This window comes from Oncorhynchus kisutch, unplaced genomic scaffold, assembly GCF_002021735.2.
Source record: "Oncorhynchus kisutch isolate 150728-3 unplaced genomic scaffold, Okis_V2 scaffold4086, whole genome shotgun sequence".
In the NCBI taxonomy this organism is placed as follows: Eukaryota; Metazoa; Chordata; class Actinopteri; order Salmoniformes; family Salmonidae; genus Oncorhynchus; species Oncorhynchus kisutch.
The window spans coordinates 51,320-74,729 of NW_022266031.1; the positions used below are offsets into that span (position 1 = coordinate 51,320).

Here is a 23,410-nt window from a genome sequence, read left to right on the forward strand (position 1 = left end):
CTGCAGCACTCTACCAATCAGGGCTTTATGGTAGAGTGGCCAGACGGAAGCCACAACTCAGAGAAAGACACATGACAGCTCGCTTGGAGTTTTCCAGAAGGTACTTAAAGACCATGAGAAACAAGATTCTCTGGTCTGATGAAACCAATATTGAACTCTTTGGCCTGAATGCCAAGGGTCACGTCTGGAGGAAACCTGGGAGACTAGTCAGGATCGAGGCAAAGATGAAAGGAGCAAAGTACAAAGAGATCCCGAGGGTAACACTCTGTCGTTCTGTCTCTAAGTAAGGCAGTTAACACACTGTTTCCTGGGCGCCAATGACGTGGATGTCGATTAAGGAAGCCCCCTGCACCTCTCTGATTCAGAGGGGTTGGGTTAAATGTAGAAGACACATTTAATTTGAAAGCATTCAGTTGTACAACTGACTAGGTATCCACCCTTCCCTTTCCTTGATAAGAGCCTGCTCCAGAGCACTCAGGATCTCAGACTGGGATGAAGGTTCACCTTCCAACAGGACAACGACCCTAAGCACACAGCCAAGACAACGCAGGAGTGGCTTCGGGACAAGTCTCTGAATGTCCTTGAGTGGCCCAGCCAGAGCCCGGACTTGAACCCGATCGAACATCTCTGGAGAGACCTGAAAAGAGCTGTGCAGAGTCGTTCCCCATCCAACCTGACAGAGCTTGAGAGGATCTGCAGAGAGGAATGGGAGAAGCTCCCCAAATGCAGGTGTGCCAAGCTTGTAGCGTCATACCCAATTAAGACTCGAGACTGTTATCGTTGCCAAAATTACTTTAACATGGTACTGAGTAAAGGGTCTGAATACTTTCGGAAATGTGATATTTCACCCCAATTTTCTTTTTTTATACATTTGCAAAAATGTCTAAAAACCTATTTTTGCTTTGTCATTATGGGTTATTGTGTGTAGATTGATGAGGGGGAAAAAAATGTAATCCATTTTAGAATAAGGCTGTAACATAACAAAATCGGGGAAAAGTCTAGGAGTCTGAATACTTTCTGAATGCACTGTATGTATTATATATTTCTGGACGTTCTCCTCTGTACAGCTTCCAGTAGTTTCCGGGGCAGAGATGGAAGCTGGTTTTGAAGCATCTTGAAGTTATTCACATTCTTTGCTATGCAGTCCACACATATCCTGTAAGACAAAACAACATTTTTTAAGTGGAAATCAGCAGATGCCTCATCCATTTTTGGACATATAAATTAATGATATGTACCCATTCCTTCTTGAAGACTATAACTTATCAACGCCTCATGAGCTTAGTTCAACTGTCGGACCCCATCAGAACCCGGAAAATAATCTTGTTTTACCCCAATGTTTGTAAACAAATTGAATTTAAACAAACACCATATAGCCTCAGAACATGGTTAAAACTATAATGGTCAGTCCGTCCATCCATAGCTCTGTCTATAAATGTGAGTGGTTTCTCCCTCTCCAGCCCCATACCAAAACTATAATGGTCAGTCCTTCCATCCATAGCTCTGTCTATACATGTGAGTGGTTTCTCCCTCTCCGGCCCCATACCAAAACTATAATGGTCAGTCCTTCCATCCATAGCTCTGTCTATACATGTGAGTGGTTTCTCCCTCTCCGGCCCCATACCAAAACTATAATGGTCAGTCCTTCCATCCATAGCTCTGTCTATACATGTGAGTGGTTTCTCCCTCTCCAGCCCCATACCAAAACTATAATGGTCAGTCCTTCCATCCATAGCTCTGTCTATACATGTGAGTGGTTTCTCCCTCTCCGGCCCCATACCAAAACTATAATGGTCAGTCCTTCCATCCATAGCTCTGTCTATACATGTGAGTGGTTTCTCCCTCTCCAGCCCCATACCAAAACTATAATGGTCAGTCCTTCCATCCATAGCTCTGTCTATACATGTGAGTGGTTTCTCCCTCTCCAGCCCCATACCAAAACTATAATGGTCAGTCCTTCCATCCATAGCTCTGTCTATACATGTGAGTGGTTTCTCCCTCTCCAGCCCCATATCAAAACTATAATGGTCAGTCCTTCCATCCATAGCTCTGTCTATACATGTGAGTGGTTTCTCCCTCTCCAGCCCCATACCAAAACTATAATGGTCAGTCCTTCCATCCATAGCTCTGTCTATACATGTGAGTGGTTTCTCCCTCTCCGGCCCCATACCAAAACTATAATGGTCAGTCCTTCCATCCATAGCTCTGTCTATACATGTGAGTGGTTTCTCCCTCTCCAGCCCCATACCAAAACAGGAGCAGGGGAAAACAGTTTGTTATTGTTTCCACAACTGATTTCTACTTTTAAGGGACAATGAAAATGGACATTACATGTGACGTAAATAAAATCTGTGATTATTATGAGACATTTTACCGAAAGAGGGGATAAGGCTGGGTCTGGAAAACAAGTGCATCATTGCTGTGGCCCTGAAAACATGTGAAAACAAACAGTTAGTTGTAGTGTCAGTGATTCTACATTTAACCAGGGCTACTGTGATGATTTGGCTGAAGGCTATCGTCATACCGTCAAATTCCCATACGTTCCTACTAGGAGGACGTAGTCACCACTACCCCCAAACACAACGACGTCAGAGTCCTTTGCTTGGCTTGCTGTGTGCCACAACCTGCAGGGGAGGAAAGTCAATGAAATGGGGGATTTAATCAAAGTACAGAGAATGTGCACTCTGTTTAATCATTGTACATTTTAGGCTAATTTCTCTTCATTCCTTGATCTGCACTTACAGACTTCAGATGAGATGGAAATGGAATGCGTTCTGATCGAACCTTTAGGTTTTATCAGGGAGTCATACCAGTTTAATCAGATTAGGAACTAGATTTATCATGATGCTAAACTGTCAGCTACTGTACTACCTTGGTCTGTTGTTGTTTGGATGGTCAAACTCCCTCCATGTCTTTGTGTCAACGTCTAAAACCCATCTATCACCTACAGAACAGGTACAAGAGAGAAAGGACTCCATGGAACAGAAGGTTTTCTAGGAGGGTCAAATTGTTGAGTAACAGCTGAGTAAGGATTTCATCCTACTGGGTCTAAATGGGTAAATGACTTACTCATTGGTTTGCAGTCTACATTCAGTCCACCAAATAGAAACAAAGTGTTATCAGATACTGCAGTGAGGCTGTGCCACGACCTTCCCCCTGGCACAGTGGATGTTGGTACTCTGGAGAAGACATTTGGAGGGAACAGTTAAACACACCAAAGCTGTTATTATGATAAACACTGGAACGTTTTAAAGATGATCATTTGAAAGAGTGAACTATAAATACCTACATTTCAGACCATGTCCATGATTCTAGATCTAGACAATGAATGTCACTTGGTGTGGTTTCCTAAAGAGAAGGGTAGAAGGACGGGCAAACCACTGAACATCCCAAAACAGATCAACAAAACTTGAGTCAAGTATTAAACTTGACTGTACAGTATAAGCAATGTGATCCCATTAATCTTAGCAACGTTTTAGGGTTTTCTGTGTCTCTGCATCAATGCAATACAAAACGTGAGGAGTTCAAGTCAACAGAGTACTCACCAGTACTCTGCCCCCATAGACATACCCTTTATGACCAAGTGTTGCACCTGCATGGGCAGCTCTGGGGGCAGGAGCACGACCCTGTCGTCAGAAAGAACTACTTACAGTACAGGTACAGAAGGACAAATTTTTGCTTGGCTGTTTGTGTGCAAATAACTAATTAGTTCATGTATAACCAGCATCATTGTGCTAGCTTAGCATATAGTGCTGCCTCCCTAAACGTGTCTGTGACTGGGCTTGAACCAGAGTCTTCTACCTCTCCTCTGACTGGGCTTGAACCAGGGTCCTCTACCTCTCCTCTGACTGGGCTTGAACCAGGGTCCTCTACCTCTCCTCTGACTGGGCTTGAACCAGGGTCCTCTACCTCTCCTCTGACTGGGCTTGAACCAGAGTCTTCTACCTCTCCTCTGACTGGGCTTGAACCAGGGTCCTCTACCTCTCCTCTGACTGGGCTTGAACCAGGGTCCTCTACCTCTACTCTGACTGGGCTTGAACCAGGGTCCTCTACCTCTCCTCTGACTGGGCTTGAACCAGGGTCCTCTACCTCTCCTCTGACTGGGCTTGAACCAGGGTCCTCTACCTCTCCTCTGACTGGGCTTGAACCAGGGTCCTCTACTTCTCCTCTGACTGGGCTTGAACCAAAGTCCTCTACCTCTCCTCTGATTAGTCTTGAACCAGGGTCCTCTACTTCTCCTCTGACTGGGCTTGAACCAAAGTCCTCTACCTCTCCTCTGAATGGGCTTGAAGTAGGTTCCTCTATCTCTCCTCTGACTGGACTTGAACCAGGGTCCTCTACGTCACCAACACACACGACCACCAGCTTGACAATGTAGAAACAGATTGCGCTATACAACAGGTACCGATTGGATAGCTCCATCAGCGACATTTCAAGCGAACTAAGTTCCACATAGTGAAGTTATGTTGTGATGTAATCATACAGTGTGTGTCTGTCTTACAGAGCTCTGTGGTTCCCTCCAGCTGGCTAGTGTTGTATCAAAAACGTGGACTTCATTGTTCCATCCCCAACCAACGTTCTGCTCCTACAAAACACACAATACATCACGTTGAAAATGGTGGTTGTAATTCATACGTTTGGACGCCATCATAAACAAAAAGCTAAAATGTACCAATGATGCCGTGTCCACGATGAAGCTTTTGTCATCCATGATGTCATCAAGTGTCTTGTGACCATATCCACCAAAGTAGGTGACCCTACAGAATGAAAGATTCTCAAAGTAGGTGACCCTACAGAATGAAAGATTCTCAAAGTAGGTGACCCTACAGAATGGAAGCTTCTCAAAGTAGGTGACCCTACAGAATGAAAGATTCTCAAAGTAGGTGACCCTACAGAATGAAAGATTCTCAAAGTAGGTGACCCTACAGAATGGAAGATTCTCAAAGCAGGTGTCCCTACAGAATGGAAGCTTCTCAAAGTAGGTGACCCTACAGAATGGAAGCTTCTCAAAGCAGGTGACCCTACAGAATGGAAGCTTCTCAAAGCAGGTGACCCTACAGAATGGAAGCTTCTCAAAGTAGGTGACCCTACAGAATGGAAGCTTCTCAAAGCAGGTGACCCTACAGAATGGAAGATTCTCATAGTAGGTGACCCTACAGAATGGAAGATTCTCAAAGTAGGTGACCCTACAGAATGGAAAATTCTTAACTGGGAAAAGATTTTCTGTACCCGTAGACTTCCAGTCACTGCACCAAGGCTAGCTAGCATTGGCTAATTGCTAATTGCCAGATTCTCACAATATTCCCTTACAAATGTGTCATTTGAACCCTGACTGTCTTCCTGTTTATAGCAATACTGCAATGGGCATTGACGTTGCATTCTGATGTTATATGTCACTGACCTGTTGTTGAAAACCCAGCAGCACAGCTTATCTCTGGGTGAAGGAGGAGAGCCACTCTCAGCTTTCACGTTCTTCCATCTGTAGTCCCCATCCAGGAGGTTGACACGGTAAAGCTACAAGCACACATCTTTTCAGAATGTAATACACGTGTCTCTGAAGCTAGAGTTCCACACCCATCTGAACTCCTAACAACGGAAGCCTTAATAACGTGTCTCTGAAGCTAGAGTTCCACACCCATCTGAACTCCTAACAACGGAAGCCTTAATAACGTGTCTCTGAAGCTAGAGTTCCACACCCATCTGAACCATCTCCTAACAACGGAAGCCTTAATAACGTGTCTCTGAAGCTAGAGTTCCACACCCATCTGAACCGTCTCCTAACAACGGAAGCCTTAATAACGTGTCTCTGAAGCTAGAGTTCCACACCCATCTGAACTCCTAACAACGGAAGCCTTAATAACGTGTCTCTGAAGCTAGAGTTCCACACCCATCTCAACTCCTAACAACGGAAGCCTTAATAACGTGTCTCTGAAGCTAGAGTTCCACACCCATCTGAACCATCTCCTAACAACGGAAGCCTTAATAACGTGTCTCTGAAGCTAGAGTTCCACACCCATCTGAACTCCTAACAACGGAAGCCTTAATAACGTGTCTCTGAAGCTAGAGTTCCACACCCATCTCAACTCCTAACAACGGAAGCCTTAATAACGTGTCTCTGAAGCTAGAGTTCCACACCCATCTCAACTCCTAACAACGGAAGCCGTAATAACGTGTCTCTGAAGCTAGAGTTCCACACCCATCTCAACTCCTAACAACGGAAGCCTTAATAACAATTAATAAGCTTTTGGTGATGTTCAGAAAAAAATATTTCCGCATCAGGGGCACTACAGTTTCTGTTGAGCTAGCTCACCTGATTGGTCTGTCCCGTGTCATCATATCCTCCGAATATGTACATGTGGCCAATTAGAAAGCAGCTGCAGGTGCCTGACATGGGGGGCGGGATCTCTCCTGACATTTGACACATTTCCCTTCAGAAGATAAAATGAATAAACCAACTATGAATACACACAGCATACACAGCATTAAGTTCCAAGCAACAGAGCTAAGTCTTAATGCAAATTTGGCTTGGGGGTAGATGTCACATTCTGGGGTCAAACTGAAGATAAGACCAGTGCAGCACTATAGACTACTGTAGACCAGTCTAATACTATAGACCAGTCTAGCAACCTTCCGGTTACTAGTCCAACGCTCTAACCACTAGGCTACCCTGCCGCACTATAGACCAGTCTAATACTATAGACCAGTCTAATACTATAGACCAGTCTAATACTATAGACCAGTCTAGCACTATAGACCACTATAGACCAGTCTAATACTATAAACACTATAGACAAGTCTAATACTATAGACCAGTCTAGCACTATAGACCAGTCTAATACTATAGAGCAGTCTAGCACTATAGACCACTATAGACCAGTCTAATACTATAAACACTATAGACCAGTCTAGTACTATATAACTGTCTAATACTGTAGACACACCTTTGACCAATCTAGCACTATAGACCACTATAGATCAGTCTAATACTATAGACCACTGTAGACCAGTCTAATAGTATAGACCAGTCTAACACTATAGAACAGTCTAATACTATAGGCCAGTCTAATACTATAGACCAGTCTAATACTATAGAACAGTCTAATACTATAGACCAGTCTAATACTATAGACCAGTCTAATACTATAGAACAGTCTAATACTGTAGAACAATTTTTGACCAGTCTAACACTATAGACATTATAGACCAGTCTAAAACTATAAACACTATAGACATTCTAATACTATAGACCACTATAGACCAGTCTAATACTATAGACACTATAGACCAGTCTAATACTATAGACCAGTCTAATACTATAGACCACTATATACCAGTCTAATACTATAGACCAGTCTAATACTATAGACCACTATAGACCAGTCTAATACTATAGACCAGTCTAATACTATAGACCACTATAGACCAGTCTAATACTATAGACCAGTCTAATACTATAGACCAGTCTAATACTATAGACCACTATAGACCAGTCTAATACTATAGACCAGTTTAATACTATAGACCAGTCTAATACTATAGACCACTATAGACCAGTCTAATACTATAGACCAGTTTTGTACTATACAACTGTCTAATACTGTAGACCACTATTGACCAGTCTAGCAGTATAGACCAGTCTAATACTATAGACACTATAGACCAGTCTAATATTATAGACCAGTCTAATACTATAGACCAATCTAATACTATAGACCAGTCTAATACTATAGACCAGTCTAATACTATAGACCAGTCTAGTACTATAGAACTGTCTAATACTATAAACCACTAGAGACCAGTCTAGGACTATAGACAACTATAGACCAGTCTAATACTGTAGACCACTTCAGACAACTATATAGACCAGTCTAATACTGTAGACCAGTCTAATACTATAAACCACTAGAGACCAGTCTAGGACTATAGACAACTATAGACCAGTCTAATACTATAGACCAGCCTAATACTATAGACACTATAGACCAGTCTAATACTATAGACACTATAGACCAGTCTAATACTATAGACCACTAAAGACCAGTCTAATACTATAGACCAGTTTAGTACTATACAACTGTCTAATGCTGTAGACCACTATTGACCAGTCTAGCGCTGTAGACCAGTCTAATACTATAGAACAGTCTAATACTATAGACCACTATAGACCAGTCTAACCCTATAGACACTATAGACCAGTCTAATACTATAGACACTACAGACAGTCTAATACTATAGACCACTATAGACCAGTCTAATACTATAGACACTATGGACCAGTCTAATACTATAGACCAGTCTAATACTATAGACCAGTCTAATACTATAGACCACTATAGACCAGTCTAATACTATAGACCAGTCTAATACCATAGACCAGTCTAATACTATAGACAAGTCTAATACTATAGACCAGTCTAATACTATAGACCACTATAGACCAGTCTAATACTATAGACCAGTTTAATACTATAGACCAGTCTAATACTATAGACCACTATAGACCAGTCTAATACTATAGACCAGTTTTGTACTATACAACTGTCTAATACTGTAGACCACTATTGACCAGTCTAGCAGTATAGACCAGTCTAATACTATAGACACTATAGACCAGTCTAATATTATAGACCAGTCTAATACTATAGACCAATCTAATACTATAGACCAGTCTAATACTATAGACCAGTCTAATACTATAGACCAGTCTAGTACTATAGAACTGTCTAATACTATAAACCACTAGAGACCAGTCTAGGACTATAGACAACTATAGACCAGTCTAATACTGTAGACCACTTCAGACAACTATATAGACCAGTCTAATACTGTAGACCAGTCTAATACTATAAACCACTAGAGACCAGTCTAGGACTATAGACAACTATAGACCAGTCTAATACTATAGACCAGCCTAATACTATAGACACTATAGACCAGTCTAATACTATAGACACTATAGACCAGTCTAATACTATAGACCACTAAAGACCAGTCTAATACTATAGACCAGTTTAGTACTATACAACTGTCTAATGCTGTAGACCACTATTGACCAGTCTAGCGCTGTAGACCAGTCTAATACTATAGAACAGTCTAATACTATAGACCACTATAGACCAGTCTAACCCTATAGACACTATAGACCAGTCTAATACTATAGACACTACAGACAGTCTAATACTATAGACCACTATAGACCAGTCTAATACTATAGACACTATGGACCAGTCTAATACTATATACCAGTCTAATACCATAGACCAGTCTAATACTATAGACCAGTTTTGTACTATACAACTGTCTAATACTGTAGACCACTATTGACCAGTCTAGCAGTATAGACCAGTCTAATACTATAGACACTATAGACCAGTCTAATATTATAGACCAGTCTAATACTATAGACCAATCTAATATTATAGACCAGTCTAATACTACAGACCAGTCTAATACTATAGACCAGTCTAGTACTATAGAACTGTCTAATACTATAAACCACTAGAGACCAGTCTAGGACTATAGACAACTATAGACCAGTCTAATACTGTAGACCAGCCTAATACTATAGACACTATAGACCAGTCTAATACTATAGACACTATAGACCAGTCTAATACTATAGACCACTAAAGACCAGTCTAATACTATAGACCAGTTTAGTACTATACAACTGTCTAATGCTGTAGACCACTATTGACCAGTCTAGCGCTGTAGACCAGTCTAATACTATAGAACAGTCTAATACTATAGACCACTATAGACCAGTCTAACCCTATAGACACTATAGACCAGTCTAATACTATAGACACTACAGACAGTCTAATACTATAGACCACTATAGACCAGTCTAATACTATAGACACTATGGACCAGTCTAATACTATATACCAGTCTAATACCATAGACCAGTCTAATACTATAGACCAGTCTAATACTATAGACCAGTCTAATACTATAGACCACTATAGACCAGTCTAATACTATAGACCAGTTTAATACTATAGACCAGTCTAATACTATAGACCACTATAGACCAGTCTAATACTATAGACCAGTTTTGTACTATACAACTGTCTAATACTGTAGACCACTATTGATCAGTCTAGCAGTATAGACCAGTCTAATACTATAGACACTATAGACCAGTCTAATATTATAGACCAGTCTAATACTATAGACCAATCTAATACTATAGACCAGTCTAATACTATAGACCAGTCTAATACTATAGACCAGTCTAGTACTATAGAACTGTCTAATACTATAAACCACTAGAGACCAGTCTAGGACTATAGACAACTATAGACCAGTCTAATACTGTAGACCACTTCAGACAACTATATAGACCAGTCTAATACTGTAGACCAGTCTAATACTATAAACCACTAGAGACCAGTCTAGGACTATAGACAACTATAGACCAGTCTAATACTATAGACCAGTCTAACACTATAGAACAGTCTAATACTATAGACACTATAGACCAGTCTAATATTATAGACCAGTCTAATACTATAGACCAATCTAATACTATAGACCAGTCTAATACTATAGAATAGACCAGTCTAATACTGTAGACCAGTCTAATACTATAAACCACTAGAGACCAGTCTAGGACTATAGACAACTATAGACCAGTCTAACCCTATAGACACTATAGACCAGTCTAATACTATAGACACTACAGACAGTCTAATACTATAGACCACTATAGACCAGTCTAATACTATAGACACTATGGACCAGTCTAATACTATAGACCAGTCTAATACTATAGACCAGTCTAATACTATAGACCACTATAGACCAGTCTAATACTATATACCAGTCTAATACCATAGACCAGTCTAATACTATAGACACTATAGACCAGTCTAATAGTATAGACCAGTCTAACACTATAGAACAGTCTAACCCTATAGACACTATAGACCAGTCTAATACTATAGACACTACAGACAGTCTAATACTATAGACCACTATAGACCAGTCTAATACTATAGACACTATGGACCAGTCTAATACTATAGACCAGTCTAATACTATAGACCAGTCTAATACTATAGACCACTATAGACCAGTCTAATACTATATACCAGTCTAATACCATAGACCAGTCTAATACTATAGACACTATAGACCAGTCTAATAGTATAGACCAGTCTAACACTATAGAACAGTCTAATACTATAGACCACTATAGACCAGTCTAATACTATAGACACTATAGACCAGTCTAATACTATAGACCAGTTTAGTACTATACAACTGTCTAATACTGTAGACCACTATTGACCAGTCTAGCACTATAGACCAGTCTAATACTATAGAACAGTCTAATACTATAGACCACTATAGACCAGTCTAACACTATAGACACTATACACCAGTCTAATCTATAGACACTACAGACAGTCTAATACTATAGACACTACAGACAGTCTAATACTATAGACTACTATAGACCAGTCTAATACTATAGACACTATAGACCAGTCTAATACTATAGACCACTATAGACAGTCTAATACTATAGACCAGTCTAATACTATAGACCAGTCTAATACTATAGACCACTATAGACCAGTCTAATACTATATACCAGTCTAATACTATAAACCAGTCTAATACTATAGACCACTATATACCAGTCTAATACTATAGACCAGCCTAATACTATAGACACTATAGACCAGTCTACTACTATATAACTGTCTAATACTGTAGACCAATATTGACCTGTCTAATACTATAGACCAGTCTAATACTATAGACCACTATAGACCAGTCTAATACTATAGACCAGTTTAGTACTATACAACTGTCTACTACTGTAGACCACTATTGACCAGTCTAGCAGTATAGACCAGTCTAATACTATAGACCACTATTGACCTGTCTAATACTATAGACCTGTCTAATACTATAGACCAGTCTAATACTATAGACCAGTCTAATATTATAGACCACTATAGACCAGTCTAGTACTATAGAACTGTCTAATACTGTAGACCACTTCAGACCACTATAGACCAGTCTAATACTGTAGACCAGTCTAATACTATAAACCACTAGAGACCAGTCTAATACTATAGACCAGCCTAATACTATAGACACTATAGACCAGTCTAATGCTATAGACACTATAGACCAGTCTAATACTATAGACCACTATAGACCAGTCTAATACTATAGACCAGTTTAGTATTATACAACTGTCTAATACTGTAGACCACTATTGACCAGTCTAGCAGTATAGACCAGTCTAATACTATAGACCACTATAGACAGTCTAATACTATAGACCACTATAGACCAGTCTAATACTATAGGCCACTATAGACCAGTCTAATACTATAGACCAGTCTAATACTATAGGCCACTATAGACCAGTCTAATACTATAGGCCACTATAGACCAGTCTAATACTATAGACCAGTCTAATACTATAGGCCACTATAGACCAGTCTAATACTATAGGCCACTATAGACCAGTCTAATACTATAGACCAGTCTAATACTATAGGCCACTATAGACCAGTCTAATACTATAGACCAGTATAGACCAGTCTAATACTATAGACCAGTCTAATACTATAGACCACTATAGACAGTCTAATACTATAGACCACTATAGACCACTCTAATACTATAGGCCACTATAGACCAGTCTAATACTATAGGCCACTATAGACCAGTCTAATACTATATACCAGTCTAATACCATAGACCAGTCTAATACTATAGACACTATAGACCAGTCTAATAGTATAGACCAGTCTAACACTATAGAACAGTCTAATACTATAGACCACTATAGACCAGTCTAATACTATAGACACTATAGACCAGTCTAATACTATAGACCAGTTTAGTACTATACAACTGTCTAATACTGTAGACCACTATTGACCAGTCTAGCACTATAGACCAGTCTAATACTATAGAACAGTCTAATACTATAGACCACTATAGACCAGTCTAACACTATAGACACTATACACCAGTCTAATCTATAGACACTACAGACAGTCTAATACTATAGACACTACAGACAGTCTAATACTATAGACTACTATAGACCAGTCTAATACTATAGACACTATAGACCAGTCTAATACTATAGACCACTATAGACCAGTCTAATACTATAGACCAGTCTAATACTATAGACCACTATAGACAGTCTAATACTATAGACCAGTCTAATACTATAGACCAGTCTAATACTATAGACCACTATAGACCAGTCTAATACTATATACCAGTCTAATACTACAAACCAGTCTAATACTATAGACCACTATATACCAGTCTAATACTATAGACCAGCCTAATACTATAGACACTATAGACCAGTCTACTACTATATAACTGTCTAATACTGTAGACCAATATTGACCTGTCTAATACTATAGACCAGTCTAATACTATAGACCACTATAGACCAGTCTAATACTATAGACCAGTTTAGTACTATACAACTGTCTACTACTGTAGACCACTATTGACCAGTCTAGCAGTATAGACCAGTCTAATACTATAGACCACTATTGACCTGTCTAATACTATAGACCTGTCTAATACTATAGACCAGTCTAATACTATAGACCAGTCTAATACTATAGACCAGTCTAATATTATAGACCAGTCTAGTACTATAGAACTGTCTAATACTGTAGACCACTTCAGACCACTATAGACCAGTCTAATACTGTAGACCAGTCTAATACTATAAACCACTAGAGACCAGTCTAATACTATAGACCAGCCTAATACTATAGACACTATAGACCAGTCTAATGCTATAGACACTATAGACCAGTCTAATACTATAGACCACTATAGACCAGTCTAATACTATAGACCAGTTTAGTATTATACAACTGTCTAATACTGTAGACCACTATTGACCAGTCTAGCAGTATAGACCAGTCTAATACTATAGACCACTATAGACAGTCTAATACTATAGACCACTATAGACCAGTCTAATACTATAGGCCACTATAGACCAGTCTAATACTATAGACCAGTCTAATACTATAGGCCACTATAGACCAGCCTAATACTATAGACACTATAGACCAGTCTAATACTATAGACACTATAGACCAGTCTAATACTATAGACCACTAAAGACCAGTCTAATACTATAGACCAGTTTAGTACTATACAACTGTCTAATGCTGTAGACCACTATTGACCAGTCTAGCGCTGTAGACCAGTCTAATACTATAGAACAGTCTAATACTATAGACCACTATAGACCAGTCTAACCCTATAGACACTATAGACCAGTCTAATACTATAGACACTACAGACAGTCTAATACTATAGACCACTATAGACCAGTCTAATACTATAGACACTATGGACCAGTCTAATACTATAGACCAGTCTAATACTATAGACCAGTCTAATACTATAGACACTATAGACCAGTCTAATAGTATAGACCAGTCTAACACTATAGAACAGTCTAATACTATAGACACTATAGACCAGTCTAATATTATAGACCAGTCTAATACTATAGACCAATCTAATACTATAGACCAGTCTAATACTATAGAACAGTCTAGTACTATAGAACTGTCTAATACTATAAACCACTAGAGACCAGTCTAGGACTATAGACAACTATAGACCAGTCTAATACTGTAGACCACTTCAGACAACTATATAGACCAGTCTAATACTGTAGACCAGTCTAATACTATAAACCACTAGAGACCAGTCTAGGACTATAGACAACTATAGACCAGTCTAACCCTATAGACACTATAGACCAGTCTAATACTATAGACACTACAGACAGTCTAATACTATAGACCACTATAGACCAGTCTAATACTATAGACACTATGGACCAGTCTAATACTATAGACCAGTCTAATACTATAGACCAGTCTAATACTATAGACCACTATAGACCAGTCTAATACTATATACCAGTCTAATACCATAGACCAGTCTAATACTATAGACACTATAGACCAGTCTAATAGTATAGACCAGTCTAACACTATAGAACAGTCTAACCCTATAGACACTATAGACCAGTCTAATACTATAGACACTACAGACAGTCTAATACTATAGACCACTATAGACCAGTCTAATACTATAGACACTATGGACCAGTCTAATACTATAGACCAGTCTAATACTATAGACCAGTCTAATACTATAGACCACTATAGACCAGTCTAATACTATATACCAGTCTAATACCATAGACCAGTCTAATACTATAGACACTATAGACCAGTCTAATAGTATAGACCAGTCTAACACTATAGAACAGTCTAATACTATAGACCACTATAGACCAGTCTAATACTATAGACACTATAGACCAGTCTAATACTATAGACCAGTTTAGTACTATACAACTGTCTAATACTGTAGACCACTATTGACCAGTCTAGCACTATAGACCAGTCTAATACTATAGAACAGTCTAATACTATAGACCACTATAGACCAGTCTAACACTATAGACACTATACACCAGTCTAATCTATAGACACTACAGACAGTCTAATACTATAGACACTACAGACAGTCTAATACTATAGACTAATATAGACCAGTCTAATACTATAGACACTATAGACCAGTCTAATACTATAGACCACTATAGACAGTCTAATACTATAGACCAGTCTAATACTATAGACCAGTCTAATACTATAGACCACTATAGACCAGTCTAATACTATATACCAGTCTAATACTATAAACCAGTCTAATACTATAGACCACTATATACCAGTCTAATACTATAGACCAGCCTAATACTATAGACACTATAGACCAGTCTACTACTATATAACTGTCTAATACTGTAGACCAATATTGACCTGTCTAATACTATAGACCAGTCTAATACTATAGACCACTATAGACCAGTCTAATACTATAGACCAGTTTAGTACTATACAACTGTCTACTACTGTAGACCACTATTGACCAGTCTAGCAGTATAGACCAGTCTAATACTATAGACCACTATTGACCTGTCTAATACTATAGACCTGTCTAATACTATAGACCAGTCTAATACTATAGACCAGTCTAATATTATAGACCACTATAGACCAGTCTAGTACTATAGAACTGTCTAATACTGTAGACCACTTCAGACCACTATAGACCAGTCTAATACTGTAGACCAGTCTAATACTATAAACCACTAGAGACCAGTCTAATACTATAGACCAGCCTAATACTATAGACACTATAGACCAGTCTAATGCTATAGACACTATAGACCAGTCTAATACTATAGACCACTATAGACCAGTCTAATACTATAGACCAGTTTAGTATTATACAACTGTCTAATACTGTAGACCACTATTGACCAGTCTAGCAGTATAGACCAGTCTAATACTATAGACCACTATAGACAGTCTAATACTATAGACCACTATAGACCAGTCTAATACTATAGGCCACTATAGACCAGTCTAATACTATAGACCAGTCTAATACTATAGGCCACTATAGACCAGTCTAATACTATAGGCCACTATAGACCAGTCTAATACTATAGACCAGTCTAATACTATAGGCCACTATAGACCAGTCTAATACTATAGGCCACTATAGACCAGTCTAATACTATAGACCAGTCTAATACTATAGGCCACTATAGACCAGTCTAATACTATAGACCAGTCTAATACTATAGACCAGTCTAATACTATAGACCACTATAGACCAGTCTAGTACTATAGAACTGTCTAATACTGTAGACCACTTCAGACCAATATAGACCAGTCTAATACTGTAGACCAGTCTAATACTATAAACCATTAGAGACCAGTCTAATACTATAGACCAGCCTAATACTATAGACACTATAGACCAGTCTAATACTATAGACACTATAGACCAGTCTAATACTATAGACCACTATAGACCAGTCTAATACTATAGACCAGTCTAATACTATAGACCACTATAGACAGTCTAATACTATAGACCACTATAGACCACTCTAATACTATAGGCCACTATAGACCAGTCTAATACTATAGGCCACTATAGACCAGTCTAATACTATATACCAGTCTAATACCATAGACCAGTCTAATACTATAGACACTATAGACCAGTCTAATAGTATAGACCAGTCTAACACTATAGAACAGTCTAATACTATAGACCACTATAGACCAGTCTAATACTATAGACACTATAGACCAGTCTAATACTATAGACCAGTTTAGTACTATACAACTGTCTAATACTGTAGACCACTATTGACCAGTCTAGCACTATAGACCAGTCTAATACTATAGAACAGTCTAATACTATAGACCACTATAGACCAGTCTAACACTATAGACACTATACACCAGTCTAATCTATAGACACTACAGACAGTCTAATACTATAGACACTACAGACAGTCTAATACTATAGACTACTATAGACCAGTCTAATACTATAGACACTATAGACCAGTCTAATACTATAGACCACTATAGACCAGTCTAATACTATAGACCAGTCTAATACTATAGACCACTATAGACAGTCTAATACTATAGACCAGTCTAATACTATAGACCAGTCTAATACTATAGACCACTATAGACCAGTCTAATACTATATACCAGTCTAATACTACAAACCAGTCTAATACTATAGACCACTATATACCAGTCTAATACTATAGACCAGCCTAATACTATAGACACTATAGACCAGTCTACTACTATATAACTGTCTAATACTGTAGACCAATATTGACCTGTCTAATACTATAGACCAGTCTAATACTATAGACCACTATAGACCAGTCTAATACTATAGACCAGTTTAGTACTATACAACTGTCTACTACTGTAGACCACTATTGACCAGTCTAGCAGTATAGACCAGTCTAATACTATAGACCACTATTGACCTGTCTAATACTATAGACCTGTCTAATACTATAGACCAGTCTAATACTATAGACCAGTCTAATACTATAGACCAGTCTAATATTATAGACCAGTCTAGTACTATAGAACTGTCTAATACTGTAGACCACTTCAGACCACTATAGACCAGTCTAATACTGTAGACCAGTCTAATACTATAAACCACTAGAGACCAGTCTAATACTATAGACCAGCCTAATACTATAGACACTATAGACCAGTCTAATGCTATAGACACTATAGACCAGTCTAATACTATAGACCACTATAGACCAGTCTAATACTATAGACCAGTTTAGTATTATACAACTGTCTAATACTGTAGACCACTATTGACCAGTCTAGCAGTATAGACCAGTCTAATACTATAGACCACTATAGACAGTCTAATACTATAGACCACTATAGACCAGTCTAATACTATAGGCCACTATAGACCAGTCTAATACTATAGACCAGTCTAATACTATAGGCCACTATAGACCAGTCTAATACTATAGGCCACTATAGACCAGTCTAATACTATAGACCAGTCTAATACTATAGGCCACTATAGACCAGTCTAATACTATAGGACACTATAGACCAGTCTAATACTATAGACCAGTCTAATACTATAGGCCACTATAGACCAGTCTAATACTATAGACCAGTCTAATACTATAGACCAGTCTAATACTATAGACCACTATAGACCAGTCTAGTACTATAGAACTGTCTAATACTGTAGACCACTTCAGACCACTATAGACCAGTCTAATACTGTAGACCAGTCTAATACTATAAACCATTAGAGACCAGTCTAATACTATAGACCAGCCTAATACTATAGACACTATAGACCAGTCTAATAATATAGACACTATAGACCAGTCTAATACTATAGACCACTATAGACCAGTCTAATACTATAGACCAGTCTAATACTATAGACCACTATAGACAGTCTAATACTATAGACCACTATAGACCACTCTAATACTATAGGCCACTATAGACCAGTCTAATACTATAGGCCACTATAGACCAGTCTAATACTATAGACCAGTCTAATACTATAGGCCACTATAGACCAGTCTAATACTATAGACCAGTCTAATACTATAGGCCACTATAGACCAGTCTAATACTATAGACCAGTCTAATACTATAGGCCACTATAGACCAGTCTAATACTATAGGCCACTATAGACCAGTCTAGTACTATAGAACTGTCTAATACTGTAGACCACTTCAGACCACTATAGACCAGTCTAATACTGTAGACCAGTCTAATACTATAAACCACTAGAGACCAGTCTAATACTATAGACCAGCCTAATACTATAGACACTATAGACCAGTCTAATGCTATAGACACTATAGACCAGTCTAATACTATAGACCACTATAGACCAGTCTAATACTATAGACCAGTTTAGTATTATACAACTGTCTAATACTGTAGACCACTATTGACCAGTCTAGCAGTATAGACCAGTCTAATACTATAGACCACTATAGACAGTCTAATACTATAGACCACTATAGACCAGTCTAATACTATAGGCCACTATAGACCAGTCTAATACTATAGACCAGTCTAATACTATAGGCCACTATAGACCAGTCTAATACTATAGGCCACTATAGACCAGTCTAATACTATAGACCAGTCTAATACTATAGGCCACTATAGACCAGTCTAATACTATAGGCCACTATAGACCAGTCTAATACTATAGACCAGTCTAATACTATAGGCCACTATAGACCAGTCTAATACTATAGACCAGTCTAATACTATAGACCACTATAGACCAGTCTAGTACTATAGAACTGTCTAATACTGTAGACCACTTCAGACCACTATAGACCAGTCTAATACTGTAGACCAGTCTAATACTATAAACCATTAGAGACCAGTCTAATACTATAGACCAGCCTAATACTATAGACACTATAGACCAGTCTAATACTATAGACACTATAGACCAGTCTAATACTATAGACCACTATAGACCAGTCTAATACTATAGACCAGTCTAATACTATAGACCACTATAGACAGTCTAATACTATAGACCACTATAGACCACTCTAATACTATAGGCCACTATAGACCAGTCTAATACTATAGGCCACTATAGACCAGTCTAATACTATAGACCAGTCTAATACTATAGGCCACTATAGACCAGTCTAATACTATAGACCAGTCTAATACTATAGGCCACTATAGACCAGTCTAATACTATAGGCCACTATAGACCAGTCTAATACTATAGACCAGTCTAATACTATAGGCCACTATAGACCAGTCTAATACTATAGGCCACTATAGACCAGTCTAATACTATAGACCAGTCTAATACTATAGGCCACTATAGACCAGTCTAATACTATAGACCAGTCTAATACTATAGGCCACTATAGACCAGTCTAATACTATAGACCACTATAGACCAGTCTAATACTATAGGCCACTATAGACCAGTCTAATACTATAGACCAGTCTAATACTATAGGCCACTATAGACCAGTCTAATACTATAGGCCAGTCTAATACTATAGACCACTATAGACCAGTCTAATACTATAGGCCACTATAGACCAGTCTAATACTATAGACCAGTCTAATACTATAGACCACTATAGACCAGTCTAATACTATAGACCAGTCTAATACTATAGACCAGTCTAATACTATAGGCCACTATAGACCAGTCTAATACTATAGGCCACTATAGACCAGTCTAATACTATAGGCCACTATAGACCAGTCTAATACTATAGGCTACTATAGACCAGTCTAATACTATAGGCCACTATAGACCAGTCTAATACTATAGGCCACTATAGACCAGTCTAATACTATAGGCCACTATAGGCCACTATAGACCAGTCTAATACTATAGACCACTATAGACCAGTCTAATACTATAGACCAGTCTAATACTATAGGCCACTATAGACCAGTCTAATACTATAGGCCACTATAGACCAGTCTAATACTATAGGCCACTATAGACCAGTCTAATACTATAGGCCACTATAGACCAGTCTAGCACTATATGTTGTATCTGTTGATAAGCAACTGCTTGCTAAGGACACGGCTAGGGTTAGGTTCCATGTGTAACTCTTTGTTGTTGTTGTTGTTATTTGTGTCGCACTGCTTTGCCTTATCTTGACCAGGTTGCAGTTGTAAATGAGAACTTGTTCTCAACTAGCCTACCTGGTTAAATAAAGGTGAAATAAATAAATAAAAAGGTTAAGAATAAGGGTAAGGGTTAAGTTTAGGGTAAGGGATTAGGTTTAAGGTAATGGTTAAGTTTAGGGCAAGGTTTAGGGTAAGGGTTAAGTTTAGGGTTAGGATAAGGGTTAGGATAAGGGTTAAGTTTAGGGTAAGGGTTAAGTTTAGGGTAAGGGTTAGGGTAAGGGTTAAGTTTAGGGTAAGGGTTAGGGTAAGGGTTAAGTTTAGGGGAAGGATAAGGGTTACGTTTAGGGTAAGGGTTAAGTTTAGGGTAAGGGTTAAGTTTAGGGTCAGGGTAAGGGTTAAGTTTAGGGGTAGGATAAGGGTTAGGGTAAGGGTTAAGTTTAGGGTAAGGGTTAGGGTAAGGGTTAGGGCAAGGGTTAAGTTTAGGGTAATGGTTAGGTTTAGGGGAAGGATAAGGGTTAAGTTTAGGGGTAGGATAAGGGTTAGGGTAAGGGTTAAGTTTAGGGTAAGGGTTAGGGTAAGGGTTAGGTTTAGGGTAATGGTTAGGTTTAGGGGAAGGATAAGGGTTAGGGTAAGGGTTAAGTTTAGGGTAAGGGTTAGGGTAAGGGCAAGGGTTAAGTTTAGGGTAATGGTTAGGTTTAGGGGAAGGATAAGGGTTAAGTTTAGGGGTAGGATAAGGGTTAGGGTAAGGGTTAAGTTTAGGGTAAGGGTTAGGGTTAGGGTAAGGGTTAGGTTTAGGGTAATGGTTAGGTTTAGGGGAAGGATAAGGGTTAGGGTAAGGGTTAAGTTTAGGGTAATGGTTAGGGTAAGGGTTAGGTTTAGGGTAATGGTTAAGTTTAGGGTAATGGTTAGGTTTAGGGGAAGGATAAGGGTTAGGGTTCGTAGATACTTAGTTGAAATGTTACTGGTCTAATACTATAGAGCATCTACAGAGGGAATATCCAGATACAGTGTTAATCCCAAACAACTTCTCCATTCATATTCTTTACCCTGTGTTATATACAGCCCATACGCACAAACACCATGTTAGAATTCCATTGATATTCTTACCATACACCTCTTTCTAAGTCATACAACCAGATTTCATCACTGGGAAGGAAATCTTCACTCTCAGCGGTTGACTGCAGAACAGAACAAAAACAAATCTAAGCGTGTTGTTACTGAGAAAATACATCTATCAGCAGCATGTATGTTTTACACAGTAAATGTGAATGCTAAACATCAATTCAAAACAACACCATCCATTAGGAATGCTTTCAACATAGGTCCAGGAAGGGAATTTACAAATCATGTTTGAGGCTTACCATGTAGCCTCCCCAGACATGCAGAGTATTTCCCTCTAATACAGCTGTGTGACCACTTCGCTCAAGGACAATCAGTTCCACACAGTGTTTCTCAACGGTAGAATCCATAGGTTCTACAAAACTTCTTAGAAAGTGAAAACACAAAGAAAAGGAGAGAAAGAAATGTACAAAGATCTCCATGCCAGGATTTTAAATTTTCTCTGCCAGGATTTTTAATATCTCTGCCAGGATTTTTATTATCTCTGACCCAAATCTGTTCAAAATCTTTTATTTTTTTATAGGCCCAAGCTGCTAATTTTGACTACAGACTTTGGCAGCGAATAGAATGTGCAGGGGCTGGCTGTTTTTAAGTAGCTGAGACGTTCCAACCTCTAGGAAGAAAAAAAACAAGTTGTTCTTGCCCTGACAGCGTTTATTGTAGCGGAAGGTCAAAGGTCATGTCATCTTGTCACCAGACCATTACTCCCTCTGGCCACGCCCCCTTACCTGAAAACGCCACAACACTCACCGAATACCTCTCCTCTGCCTGTTCCACTCTCTTTATACCACCTCTCCCTATGAGCAGTTTGTTTTCCTGTGCTTAACGGTGTGTGCTTGTTTAATGCAACGGGCAGCTCGTCCCTTCACTTCACTCAGATGTACTTCTGAGGGCAGAACATATCATGTGTCATGTTTGAAATAGCCTGCTGGGACCAGCCTGGTTGTGCAATAGTTCACATTCTGTTACACTTCACATATCAAGTGATGTGAAACGAAACGCGAGCCAGCCGTCTGTATTATGATTGGAACCAAGTCTTTGATTGGATGGAAACAACCCCCCCCCACCCCACCCCCCCCACCCCCCCCATCCATCCTCACAGAATCCATACATTGACTGATTGACATCTCTAATGCTTAAGCCCTTTTGAAATGTAACTTATTTTGTTCACCACGTTTACTCCGTCTTCTAAGGTAGTTCTGTTGGG

At 38.8% G+C, this 23,410-nt stretch overlaps 1 protein-coding gene across 3 annotated transcripts; it reads right to left on the reverse strand.

The window, feature by feature from the left end:
* Positions 1-938: 938 nt before the first annotated feature.
* LOC109885425 (kelch domain-containing protein 1) lies at positions 939-23,086 on the reverse strand. 3 transcript variants are annotated; one of them, XM_031822193.1, is made up of 14 exons: positions 22,954-23,086; positions 22,446-22,566; positions 22,192-22,262; positions 6,311-6,428; positions 5,402-5,514; positions 4,673-4,757; positions 4,502-4,585; positions 3,546-3,626; positions 3,290-3,348; positions 3,070-3,179; positions 2,872-2,944; positions 2,525-2,624; positions 2,375-2,427; positions 939-1,156 (listed from the first exon to the last, which is right to left on the reverse strand). In XM_031822193.1, exons 2-14 carry the CDS (start codon positions 22,551-22,553, stop codon positions 1,036-1,038), a joined length of 1,176 nt encoding a protein of 391 aa, XP_031678053.1. In that variant the 5' UTR covers positions 22,554-22,566; positions 22,954-23,086; the 3' UTR covers positions 939-1,035. The 3 variants fall into 3 exon arrangements, with proteins under 3 accessions (XP_031678053.1, XP_031678052.1, XP_031678054.1); XM_031822192.1 differs by having other exon boundaries at positions 22,446-22,569; positions 22,954-23,085; XM_031822194.1 differs by lacking the exon at positions 3,546-3,626 and having other exon boundaries at positions 22,446-22,569; positions 22,954-23,085.
* Between the last annotated feature and the right edge of the window lie 324 nt (positions 23,087-23,410).